Source organism: Peromyscus maniculatus, chromosome 5 (assembly GCF_049852395.1).
Source record: "Peromyscus maniculatus bairdii isolate BWxNUB_F1_BW_parent chromosome 5, HU_Pman_BW_mat_3.1, whole genome shotgun sequence".
Taxonomy (NCBI): Eukaryota; Metazoa; Chordata; class Mammalia; order Rodentia; family Cricetidae; genus Peromyscus; species Peromyscus maniculatus.
In genome coordinates, this window is record NC_134856.1 from 123,694,661 (window position 1) to 123,707,813 (window position 13,153).

Below are 13,153 nucleotides of genomic sequence, written 5' to 3' on the forward strand. Positions count from 1 at the left end.
TCCAGTGGAGAGAGACTGGGGAGCCCAGAGGGGGGTGAGTATAAAATGAGAGGGAACTGGCAGCTGCAGTACAGAGGAGAGAGAGCCTTGTAGATCCTGAGCTGGGAGACCAAAGGGCAGGAAGCCATACTGAGCTCTCCTTTGTACCAAGGAGGTCAGGGTATCCACCTGCTGGAGTTGGGCACTTATTAGACTGAAGAATAGTAACATCAGGGCAGAAAAAAAGATCCTGTGTGATAAGATTCAGAAAGACAAACACAAAGGAGTTTAGGCCATCAGTAGTTTCAGTGGTGGCATCAAACAGGTTCTGATCACACCCCCAGAAAACCTTCTGGCTCGTTTGCTGTGTTTGGTGGAGTGTTACAGTCAAGCAGTACAAATGTTCAAAGGAACCCAAGCTGCTTTGATCGCTACCTCTCCTTCAGCAACAATGGTGCGGAGCTGTCAAAGAGAAGTCCAGTGCAAACATCGTTATTTGTATCAGATGTGACCGAAAGCAAAAGCTGAAGGTTCACATAGTAGGTATTTATGTAGAGAGAAGCACATCCTACACCTTAGTGAATGTAGAAGAGGCCCATCGGTTCTGTGAATAAGCCTGGTTTACACTGAAAATATCAATTATAAAACGCAGTCTACCAAACCTGAGCACCCTCTCCCACCATGTCCCACCCTAAGTTGTAAGGGGAAAGATAAAAGAGCTTCCAATTACCTGTTTCGAACTTTATTTGGGCTTCTCTTTGGGAGGGACAGAACGGAGAGGTTATCCTGGAAAAGGTGGGTGCCCTACCCCAAGGCAGATGGGGCAAGAGTGACAGGTTCCAGGAGTGGCATCAGGGAGCATAAAAGCTGGGCTCTGTGGTCCTCCAGCACCTTCAGGCTAGAGAGTCCCCTGGGTTGTGGAGACTGTAGCCGCCTGCGCTTGAAAGGAGAGGAAGTGTATTTGGCGGGAGAGGGCACAGTGCTGACTGGGCATCTTGGCTTTAGAGTCTTCCTATTCGCATTAGCCTATCTGTGCCAGTGGCTGAAACAGGGCTGCGGCAGGAGGCGGGGTGTTGGCCAAGAGCACTGACCCTTTGGCCCGGCGCTGGGAGAGGAGTTAGGGGGAGCCCTGGGCACAGACCAGGGCTAACCTGATCTTGCTCCAGTCCACCAATCCTTAACGGATTTTCTTTCTCTCCCTTCACCCTTTTCTCTGCTCTCTTTCTCTCATTCTTTCTCTTCCTCTTTTTTTACCCTTTTCCCTCTCTCCCCCACCCTCCCTGCCCCCTTCCCCTCCTCTCCCCTCCCCCTCCCCTCCCCCTTTCTATGTGTGTGAGCCTCCTCCTTTCCTCTCCTCCCCCTCTCCGCCTCTCTCCCTCCCCCTCTCTCCATCTCCTTCTCCTCTCAGCTCGCCGGGCGACCCTGCTCCTGCCTCCCACATTAATGGCGGCTTCTTCGGAGGATGACATAGACCGGCGGCCCATCAGAAGAGTCCGCTCCAAGAGCGACACGCCGTATCTCGCGGAGGCCAGGATCTCCTTTAACCTGGGGGCAGGTAAGGACGCCCCTCGCCTTCGTCTGGGTGTCTAGCACCTGCTTCCTTCCCTCCCTTCCTCCTGGGCCGGATCAGCCCCCGCCCCTCCCTGGTGCCCCCTCCCTGCGCCCTCCTGCCCTGCAGGCGCCCTGCTCTTACACTCGCTCCCTTTGTGTCGCCCGCGTGGGGAAGGCGTATATATATGTGTGTGTATTGCAGGGGTGGGGGAGGGGAGCGCGTAGAGCCTTACACCCAGCCAGTGACACCCACGCGGGCTTTCCCCTTCCAGGAAGAAAAGAAAGTGTCAGTGGTAACAATGACCCCAAGAATCACTGGCGGGGAGGGAATGCCGCGCGGCTGTGGGCGGAGGAGATGGCAGGGCTTCCTGGATGAGGCTGTCGCCGGCAGGGTTTACTACAGGGTGGAACTTGTTGGTGACATTCAGACGCGGGTGATTTTGTCTGGAGGGTACCACCTCACTGATGCGGGGGAGGGGGCGGGGCTGACTGGGAACAGCGACTGGAAAGCCAAGAGGAAAGCGTGGTATACAGCAAGCAGTTGGGTGGACTCCATGAGTTCCAAGTGGCCCAGATAAAATTAAGTGAAAAGAGAGAGTGGGATGGGAGGGGATAAAGGAGAGGAGGGGAAAGAGTAAATGAAGGGACCCAGAGATTCAGAATTACTATGCTTCAGGGGTGTGCTTCGGGCACCCCGGGTCACCTAACAAGAGACACCGGTCTGTCCTTTCCAGCTTCTGCTCCAAACTCACAGCGGAGGAGTTGCTCTCTCCTAAAAAGTTTTCACCACTAACTTCACAGAACACTTCTTCTGAATGGCTCCTAACCCCCAGCCCTCCCTACCTGTATTTCTTCCTCTCCATGCTGCCTAGGCAAACAGAGTGAGAGCTTTCCCCTTAAGGCTCAATTTCAAAATAAGTTTTAAAAATCAGACAGCACTTCTTAAAAAAAAAATTAAGAACTGAATTGGTGTGTCTGTGTGTGTGTGCGCACTCGTGCGAGTGCGTTTTGTGCACACATGTGTGCTGGAGCAAAGAATAAGTATGTGATGTCCTGTGGAGAAGAGTTTAGACACAAGACGGCTGCTTGGAGAAAAAGATTCACTGTGTCAGCAGCTTTTTAATGGCTAAAACAATGGGAACTGACTGGGCCAGAGTAACAAAGTATGTTTTCTTCTTAGTGATTTGACTCTTCAAACGATGTGTATGTGGTCACTTCCTAAATGGTTGCCCCTGGCTTTGTAATTGGAGGGGAGAGACCTTCAGTGTGGAAGTCTGGTCATTGTGGCATGCTGTAGTAGTTGATAGTGCTCCTCTGGGAATCCCTGCTTGTGCCTTCCAGGTCCAGCACATGTTTCTGAGAAGTCTTCCAAAGAACTGGAAAGTGCTTCTTTTAGGATGAACATTGTTCTCCCAGACTAAAGAATTGTTGGTGTCTTCAACTTAGTAGAAAAGAAAGTGAACTAAAGTACAGTTCATAAAAATTGTTTGCCTTCCTGGTAGTGCTATAACAAAGTAATAGAATAAAGCATTAAAGAAGGGTCTCAAGTTCCAGCTACCAATTACACTGAACCCCAGATTCAAACCAATGACTTAATCTTTTATTCTGGTTAAATTGCTCTGGAGTCCAACTAAAAGATTGGCTCAGACATAACATGTCTTCATCTCATCTAGAAGTAAACAGGCCAGACATGGACCCAGTCCCCACTGTGTCTCCCTAAAGGTACCAAGAACAAGATCAACACCATTTAGCGAAAATGCTGAAGGCCTCAGGCAGCCACAGCTCTGTAAGGCAGCCTGAGGAGCTGTCCTGACCTCCTGGTGCTGAAGTGAAAGATGGGGAGCAGAGACATGGCTGCCTGAAGGACAGCAGTGAGGGGAGCGCTCCTGTGATGTCTCTGAGGGAATCCCGGGAAAATATATTCTCCAAAAACATTTCTATTCCTGCCCCCACACACACACTGCTGCCTGTTTACTGTGTCTAATGTCTACTACTCCATGCTCAAATGGGACTCCCCCCACCACCACCACGTTAGACTGCCTGCTCACTCCTGGGGCTTTCTTTATTTTCCAGCTGGTTTCTGGTTGCTTTCCTAACAAAGTAGATGCACTCACAGATGTGCCTTTCCACTGTGTTTAAAAGTAATTGTAACCCCTGATTTAAAGGAAGAGACAAAGCAAACAGCCTTGTTTATCTCCTTAAGCAGGAAGCTGTAATTAAGCTATTAGTGTCGTTATCAGGGCTGCTGAACAGGGGAGCCTGCGCACTCTCAATAAATTGTATAATATGGGCCTAGCAAGATTTGCCTCTTAACAGCAGTTTATAAGCAACTAGTCCAGCAAGCAGTCCTCTACTGTTTCCTTGTTCCCCCAAATACAAAGTTATTCTTTGTTACTCCTGAATAAATTCTCATCCTTTTAGAGTACTTCTGGCAAATAGTTGCCTCCCCAAACCCACTCATTATGTGTAAGTCCATCTTTAATATTTTACACGTTTTGCAATGCTCGAAGAAGATACTTATACACATGTATTCATTTTTCTTGATGATCATGAATTCATTTTGGATACAAACTCCATCCACTAACCCATATATTTGCTGAATAAAGAGGACTGGATATTTTGAAAACTATTCAAAAACTTGAGCATTCTTTCAACTATGCCCTATCCCTGACAGAACTTAAGAACATCATTTTGGAAACAAGTCCAAAGTTGAGTGTAAGATATACTTCTTCACCTACACCCTCACAAGAATTAGATAAGAGTAAGAAAGCATGGATCTTTCACAACTATGTGGAAATACCAACTTCAGTTGTGTCTAGACTGAGAGAGAATAGAAATTTTCTGAGCCATGTCTTTTATTTAACCCAAATAGCCCTTCCTGGGTTTTAACTACTGTTCAACATTTCAAAGTTACAAGTATTGATAGATGGATGCTTGCTGAAGATAATGTCAATGCTAAAGAAATTGAAGGCAATGTATCACTGTAGGGCATTCAGACACCAGGTCTTATTTTGGACAATGGGGGTGGAGGGTTACTTATTTCCCCTAAGAAGTTCAAATTGTTGAAAGGATATTGTGTAACAGGGGAGAGGGTTTGCACTGCCAGCAGCAGTAATGAACATCACTAAGCTTTAGCTTGAGAGAATTTATCTTCTTGCCTTATGAAATAATTTACTCACTGAATTGAAGAGGCAGGTACCTTCCTTATGCGCTCTCCACTTACCTGTATATTATATGATATAGAATATTTGGTATGTAAGTGACACTAAAACTGAAGTTCTATATAATTATGCACTGAAAGCCGCGCGGTGGTGGCGCATGCCTTTAATCCCAGCACTCGGGAGGCAGAGGCAGGCGGATCTCTGTGAGTTCGAGGCCAGCCTGGGCTACCAAGTGAGTTCCAGGAAAGGCGCAAAGTTACACAGAGAAACCCTGCCTCGAAAAACCAAAAAAAATAATAATAATAATAATAATAATAATAATAATAATTATGCACTGAAGTGAATGAAGGTGTTATGTGATGGAAAATAATTGATGTACGTATAAAATATCTTAAAGAGATGTCAAGTACAAAATTCTAGCTTCCTTCTGGTTAATTTTAGACCATCTAACCCACTCCCCATATAATATGTGACACATAAGAAGACGTGTGTGTGTGTGTGTGTGTGTGTGTGTGTGTGTGTGTTTTACACACATACATGCATATGTACAGGTGCATGTGAAGAGGCCAGAGGACACTGAGTGACCTCATCACTCTCCACCTTAGTCCTTCAAGATAGGCTTAGTGGATCTAGGCTTGTAACCACCTAGATCCAAGATCATCTAACCACTCCCCACCCCTCATAGCTTTGGTTTTACAAGTGAACATACAACCATGCTTCTTATCTTGGTGGTAATATGAACCCAGGTCTGCATGCTTATGCACAATGATCTCTTTCTCTCTGGCCCCAGGAGGTGAGCTCTTCGTTGACACTTCAGAATTGCTTTTTATCTCTGGAAACTTTAAATGAATAGCATGGTCAACCTCAGCATGTTTATATCCTTCACCGGACCAGGCTCTGCTTTTGTTCTTGATCATACTGAGGGATAGATGTTTCTGACTTCCACTGGTCTCTTCCAATCTTTCGGGTCCACGGAATAAAAGGAGTCATAACTGGCTTGAGTTTGGATACCTTAAGAATGGATGGGTCAGCTACATCCAAGACTTGTAACCTCTTCTTCATAATTAAAGTTGAATACTATGCAAGATGTATGCTTTCCTCTTATCTTTTTAGATAACTAGGGAAGGTAAATCTATGCACAGACAAGTCACACGGCAGGCACACCTTCAATATAAAGTTTTGAAATCTACAGGCACTTTCCTGGCCATGAACTACAAAACATCTTTCTTTTCTCCATTGACACATAGGCTGTCAGAAACAAATGAGCTACAGGTTATAATACAGCAGTTGTATATCAATGCATTTTTAAAGATATCTTTTATTACTAAAGCAGACTGTTTTTCAGAGTGGCCTGTAGAGTTACTCTTTGCTAATCATCTGTAGAATCTCTGATGCTAAAGTAGCTAGGATGTGACTATAGACATGGGGAGTGGTGTGTGTGTGTGTGTGTGTGTGTGTGTGTGTGTGTGTGTGTGTGTGTAAAGTATTTTGAACAAAGCCTCATTATCTCTGCATTTCAACTAACCAAATTACATGTTAGTTTAATATTAAAATTGTGGTTTACTCAAAGGTACAGGAAGAGCTTTATTACTCTCTATTACTCATACATTTCTCCCATACGCCACCTAGGCCCTTTATTCATACTGACTTAGTGATATTCATTCCATTAAGAATATTAAACTGAGCAGTTAACTATGAATCAGAGACTTTTCAGACACTGTTAAACCTCAATGATGAAAAGAAATAAATAGTATCTTACTCTCTTGAATTTTAGGTTCTAAAATGGATTTTGAACAATAATATACAGTGGAATGTCCCTTATCCAATGCTTGGAATCATAAGTTTTTCAGATTTGCAGATTCTGGACACGTGGATGCTTTTATTAGTTATACTCTGAAAAATAGAAAATCAAAAATCCACTCCTGCCCCCAAATCAATCATGCTAAAAAAAAGGGGGCTCTGAAGCTTTTGGGTTGAGGATTTTTTTCATATTAACAACATTTGGTATATAATCTATGAGGACATCTCATAGTATTTTATAAATTAATGCATGTAAAGGAAAAAGTGAATAAAGCAGGCTAAGAGTTGACTCACATGGAAGAAGAAGGGTAGACTGTAAGACTGACAGTGGGGAGAAGAAGGGACTTCATTCAAGTTCTTTAATTCAGGTAGAAGAATAAGCAATATGGAGTAGGGAAGAGAGCTTAGAAAAGGCCAGAGAAAAGGCCTCAAGCTAGAATATTCCAGGCATACAAAGGAGCCCAATGTGGCTAGAGAGGACTGAATGAGGGAGATGAATAAGAGAAGAGATTCCAGAAGGAATGGGATCTGGTCATACACAGTGAGGAAGTAGGAAAGCCAGTTTGGAGGCTATGGTAACAGAGAAAAGGTGAGTTGCCAGCATGGTGCAATCAACACTGCAGACTCCACTTAGAGCTGCTTGTCTGCTCAATGGGCTTCTTTGATGGATTAATGTGCAGTGTGAGGAGAGAAGAGCCTGAGGTGTTTCAGAGGCTTGACCTGAGTAGTGAGGATAGAAGGGCCTGCTGGGGTTAGCAGAATGGCAGAGTTCCAAGAAAGGGTTGCCAAGAGTGAGGTGTTTGCTAAACATCTAAGTGGAGATATCAAACAAGCAACTACACAAGTGTCTAACTAAAATGAGGTTATGCATAGAAGTCAATAGTTATAACCATATACAGAGCATGTACTAGAGAGACAGCATTTACTAACTTTGCTGTATTGAGGACTTTATAGGCATTGCCCATTCGTGTCTCACAATGACTCTAGGAGACTGGCATTATTCCTGTGTGTACATGCAAACTAGGTCATAGAGAAGTTATAATGTAGTGAATGCACTACAGCCAAGAAGAACTAGAATTTAGATCATGAGATACAGCATCAAACTCTATGTTCTGAAAGGTCATGATTAATCCCAAAGAGTAAACTAACATCATCAACTCTTTCCAGAGGTCACTTTTTTTTTTTGGTTTTTCGAGACAGGGTTTCTCTGTGTCGCTTTGCACCTTTCCTGAAACTCACTCTGTAGCCCAGGCTGGCCTCAAACTCACAGAGATCTGCCTGTCTCTGCCTCCTGAGTGCTGGGATTAAAGGCATGCACCACCACCGCCCAGCTCAGAGGTCACATTTAAAGCTGAATAGAGCTGAAGGACATAAAGAAATGGAGATAGGAGCATATCCTAAATCAGCATTACAAGACAGAACTGTAGCAGAGACTCATTGTAAGAAATGAACTTCATCTCACCCTGCTGGACTCACACATATACTTATAACTGTTAAGTATACTCGGATGCTTTCTGTATGGTTCTAGCCTATTCCTCCTGCTCTGTGCCATTCTAATATATTTTAATTATAAAACAACTGGTTACAATCCATTCAAATGACTTTACAACTCACAATTTGATAAATATTACTTAATTGTTGGCTTCCTGTGGGAATTTGGAGTATTTGCAAAGAAATAGCACTTGATTCTTCTGAATGGTTGAGAGTGAGGTAAATTTTCTTCTCTTACTCAGACTTAATCAAAGGAATAGAGAAAAAGGACTATGAAGTCAGGACTGGTGTAGCCCTCAGGTACAGGCGCGGGGCCGGAGGGCGGGGGGAGGGGAGGAGATACTTTTAGAAGCCCACAGAGACAATGTAATTTCTTTTAAAGTTGAAAACAGCAATGAACAAGCAAGCCCATAAAATGTATTTGTCATTATACCATCAATACATAAGATATAGCTTATGAGCCCCGACAAGAGTGGAAATACTGACGGTGAGGGGGCCTTCTTCATCGATGAAGGACAGAATCTGGAGACTTCCTGGGTTCTGCTTCCCACTCGGCCACCAGCTGTGCCATCTTTTGTGAGGCATCTCATTTTCCCTCCTTCAGTCCTCTGGGTTCTCTGTAAAATAGAATTGATGGAGGTTTGTTTTGAAGACCCAATAATTTAATGAATGTGAAGCCCAAAATAATGCTGGGCACACGGTGAGTGTTTGTTATTACAAGTGGAGAAGGAGCACTCTCCTGCTTCTCTCTTCTCCTGCTTCTCTCTTCTGCTGCATCTTCCATCCATCTTTCTAAGGTACTCCTGCCTCCCAACCATTACTTCCACCACCATCATCACCAGTACCACCACAACCATCCCCCCCACCACATGACCCCCACCACACACGACCCCTACCGCATGACCCCCACCACACATCTGTAATCCCAGAATTTCTCCAACCATATGGAAAGCAGAGACAGGAGAATCCTGGCAAGTTCATGGGCAACTTAGCCTGAATATACAGTGGCAAATAGAGACCTTGTCTCAACCAAGGTGGAAGGCAATGATGACACCCATGGTTATCCTCTGACATTTTACAGAGAGAGAGAGAGAGAGAGAGAGAGAGAGAGAGAGAGAGAGAGAGAGAGAGAGAGAGAGAGGGAGAGGGAGAGGGAGGAGAGGGAGAGAGAGAGATTTTCTAAAAAGCATAACATCTTACCTTTGGGTAGTTAAGGGGAGTGTCTTCTCTTTGGTGGACACGAAGTTCTGTGATGATTTACAGAATTGCTGTTTCCCAAAGCCCAAACGCCTGCATATGATCTGCATCACATTCTGAACCTATCTAACAGTCTACCTAATTGTCTTTGTCCCTGTGAGAACCAAGATTGAGAGTGCTTTCCCATAGTAAATTGCCAAATGATGGACAGGAGCACATGTGGTCCAGGAGACTGGGACAGCTTTCATTTTCTACCTCTGGTAAAGTAAGGCATAGGAACAAAAACTGAAACATAAACTAACCCCCCTAAGGTGTTGCCTTTGCCAGGGCCAAAACCTAAATTCCACCTCTAGCAGTCCCAAGGGCTGACACATTTACCATTGTATCAACTGAGGTCATATTCACACATCTGCTGTCAGTTCTTCCTGTGTAGAGTGGGGTCTCCGTAGAATCTCCTTCTCACTACAAGACACAGTGCTCGAATTTTACAAGTGCTTTCGGACTTCAGAATTCTTCTGCCTTCTCATTGCTCTCCTGACCTTCCCATGTGAGGGGGATGCTCGAGAAGGAACCTGAAAGCACCTCTATCCCACCCTAGAACCACAGGGAATGCCACAAGGGGGCATGGACCTTGCTGGGTACCAGACAACCAAATAACCTGCTGGCACTCCTTCCATGACCTCCTGTCCTCTCCTCTTCCCCTCACCCTCTCTCTTCCCCCAACTAAATGCCCTAATTATTTGCTTTAGCCTTACAAAGACATAAGCAGAAGTTTCAAAGCAAAACCTTTATTTCTGAGAGAGAAAGACTTAAATGTCCCCTGTGGATGCGCGGAAGTCTAGGGCTGTTCATTTCCTCCCACTCACACCATGGAATTACAGTTTGCACAGCTGTGGAGCCAGCTGCCCTGCATTTACTCCAGACCTCGCCTGCACTGCCTTGCAGCAGGAGCCTTGTTATAGACCGATCACAAAGCTGGCTGGATCCAGCTCAGCCACTTCTCCAGGAGAAAAGGGACTTCTGTCAGCAGCTGTGCTTAGAACTGAGTTGCTCTGTGTGCAAAACAGCGGTGCTAGAAACAATTTCTCGTTGTTAAAGCTGTTCAATTGAAATAGAACAGGCAGAAAGAAAAGTGTGAGTGACTGGAGTCTTATTCATTTATTTGGGGCTGTACACTTCCAAGGCTCTTTCCCCCAAAGTACGGATCTCATTCATAGAACAAGTAAACATTTTCAGCAAATTTTCTAGGGCCAAAGCTATGCTAAATAATACAGACCACAACAAAATCTGGTTTATCACTTATTCCCTATTGCATACAGCTAATCATGCCACATGATTTCATACATGTATTTTACTATATTTGATATGAAAGACATTTAGTCAATAGTTTTAAGGACACTAGGTACTCAGTGCATTCTTCGAATTGTGCAAGATTGCTCAGTGGTTGCCTCTTTTTTCAAGTGCTAAAATGCCCAAAGTAGTTTTCCCTTGTCCTCGCATGAAAGGAGCTTACTGTCCATATGCAATAATAAATCATTAATGCGGTTTGTGCAGTTTAGCCAAAGGTGGCCCCTGTACTCCACACTCCACTCAGTTCTCACCACAAAACCCGCTGTGCAAACAGGCTTGCCAGCAGTAGCTGTAAAGGATGCTTGCTTGGCCCTCTTGATGGTCTGAAGATTCTTTGTGCTCCTGTATTTGTAACTAAAACTCACATGGCTATGTTTTTCAGGTACCTTGAGGACATTTCAGTTTTTAGAAACAGGAGATTTTCTCATATTTTTTCTTGTTCATCAAAATCTGAATCCACACGTCCTACTTGGTTGATAGAATAGCAGCTAAAGAAATGGAGTGTGCATTAAATCTAAGACCAACTGGAACATCTATAAAAATAATACCAGGTCAGGTCAAAGGATGCTCAAGCCATCTTTTAACTCCCTCCGCTGGCCTCTGGGTTGTAACTCACATAATGTGATCTGTCTGAACAAATTCTGTTCTAAAGCCTCCTCATAAAGAAGCATTCCATCTGCTGAGCCCTTTCATAGGCTAATTATAAGAACAACCGAACAGAGTTATAGGCACCAGGGCCTGTGTCCTGGAGCCTCTCTGAGCCCACTCGCTAAACCAATGAAGTGGAAATACTGAGACAGAACAGAATGCTGACTGGAGTTAGCCAGTGCTGACATGTCTGACATAACCATTATATCAGGTACAATTTTAATTTTCCCTGGCTTCTTACTTCATTTATAACAGGTGGCACACCCTAACATAGCCATAAACAAACTGGACAGAAATAGGAATATAATATCGATATCACACTGACTTATTTGTACACACTTATCCACTATTCATTCAAAAATATTGGTTGATGGTTTTAATTTAAATCCAGCCATCACTGTACTTGGTTAAGATCTTTCGTGTGAAATTGCTGAAAGGAAAGCAAGAACAGCCATTAAGCACATTGTTCATTCATATTACTAAACAGAATGCTGAGGGGGGAGGTCCGATTGTGAGAGATGTAATTCCTTTTCACATGATACCAGGATTCCAATCTGAAGGTGTTATTACTTTATTGCTAAGCGTCATCCTCCACATAGTGTCGCAATGGGGGTACTAGCTCCGAGAGAAACCACATAGGTTATAATAAGGCATAGAAGAAGACAAAGCACAGGACAGATATTGGTGTTCAAGGGAAAGTTTTCCTCACCCAGAACTTGGGGAAATGAAAGCATGAATGGATACTAGAATACTGGTTGACAACGTGTGCATTCGTGGCCACTGAGCAAATGCATTCTGTGACACCAAGCTGTGTCAAGGCTGCTGCAGTGTTCTTCCTGGTTTTTAAAGCACTTTCCTCCATCAGTCTCTGCGAAGATCAAATACTGTCCAGTAGTCACAGTGAAACTTCAGTGCACTCTGGTGTCTTTCCTAAATTCTAACTGGTCTCATTTCTCCCAGGCCTGCTCTTTGGTGAGTTACAGGAAAACAAGTATCTAAGTCATACAGTCCATTAAAATGTTCATCTTCTCCCTCAGACTAGTTTCTACAAATTGGTTGTTGAGGCTCAGTTCATTTTCTCTCCAGTAGCAGAGCATTGTACAGGGCTTATGTCGTGGTAACTCCCCTTATCCCGCCCCTGGTCTTGTCTCATTCTAGAATAAGATTCCTTGCTGTGGTGAAAGTCTAGAGGTGGTGTGGCTGGGAGCAGATGCATACTGCAAGGTAGTGAATACCAGACCAGACCTCATTTCTTCATACAAGAGGGTCTAGGAACTCTTGGCTCATTCAGGAGCTGCTGTAGTCAGGCAGTGGTGAACAATGGTCTGATCACCTGATGACCAAGGAAAGTGTCACAGTACAGAAAGGTCACAGTGGATTTACATCACAGATACGTATTTGAATTCTGACACTACTGGGAAATTTGGGGGCAAGATTGTTATCCTTTTGAATTTCAGCTTGCTTACCTATTATGTATGTAATATATTATATACATTATATGTTAGGTTATATAATATGTCTTATATATTATATACAATTATATATAATATATTTAACATCACATATAATATATACATTGTATTATATGTAATTGTATTATATATATATATGAATTATTAAAATTGCCTAAAAGGGAGATATAAATTGAGGAACCAGCACAATAGGTGCTCAGTAAGCACCTTTCCTGTGAATCTAGGAGGAAATAGACATGATTTATCTTAGTGGCATAAAACCTTGATGTTGTGTCTTATTCTATCAAGAGTCTATATAAAAATGTGGACAATTTTTAGGAATAGGAAAGTTGACTTATCTTTATTCTGACATTTCATTTAATAGTCATATTATCTATTTAATAGTGTTTCATACCTCCATCAACAATGGAATCCATACGTAGACTCAACATCCAGGAAAAGAGGCATTTATTTTCTGAAAGAAGGGGCCATATCTGTCTTGTTCTGCCTTAAATGCTTGCGGCT

The 13,153-nt window shown here is 43.6% G+C and overlaps 1 protein-coding gene across 4 annotated transcripts in view; it reads left to right on the top strand.

Annotated features, from left to right (window-relative positions):
* Positions 1 to 13,153, top strand: part of Phactr1 (phosphatase and actin regulator 1) — a 474,687-nt gene that overhangs the window by 25,645 nt on the left and 435,889 nt on the right. For all 4 annotated transcript variants that reach the window (XM_076573230.1, XM_015991023.3, XM_076573229.1 and 1 more), the window contains exon 3: positions 1,388 to 1,534. In XM_076573230.1, coding sequence (XP_076429345.1) covers positions 1,388 to 1,534 — 147 coding nt within the window. The remainder of the gene's footprint in view (positions 1 to 1,387; positions 1,535 to 13,153) is intronic.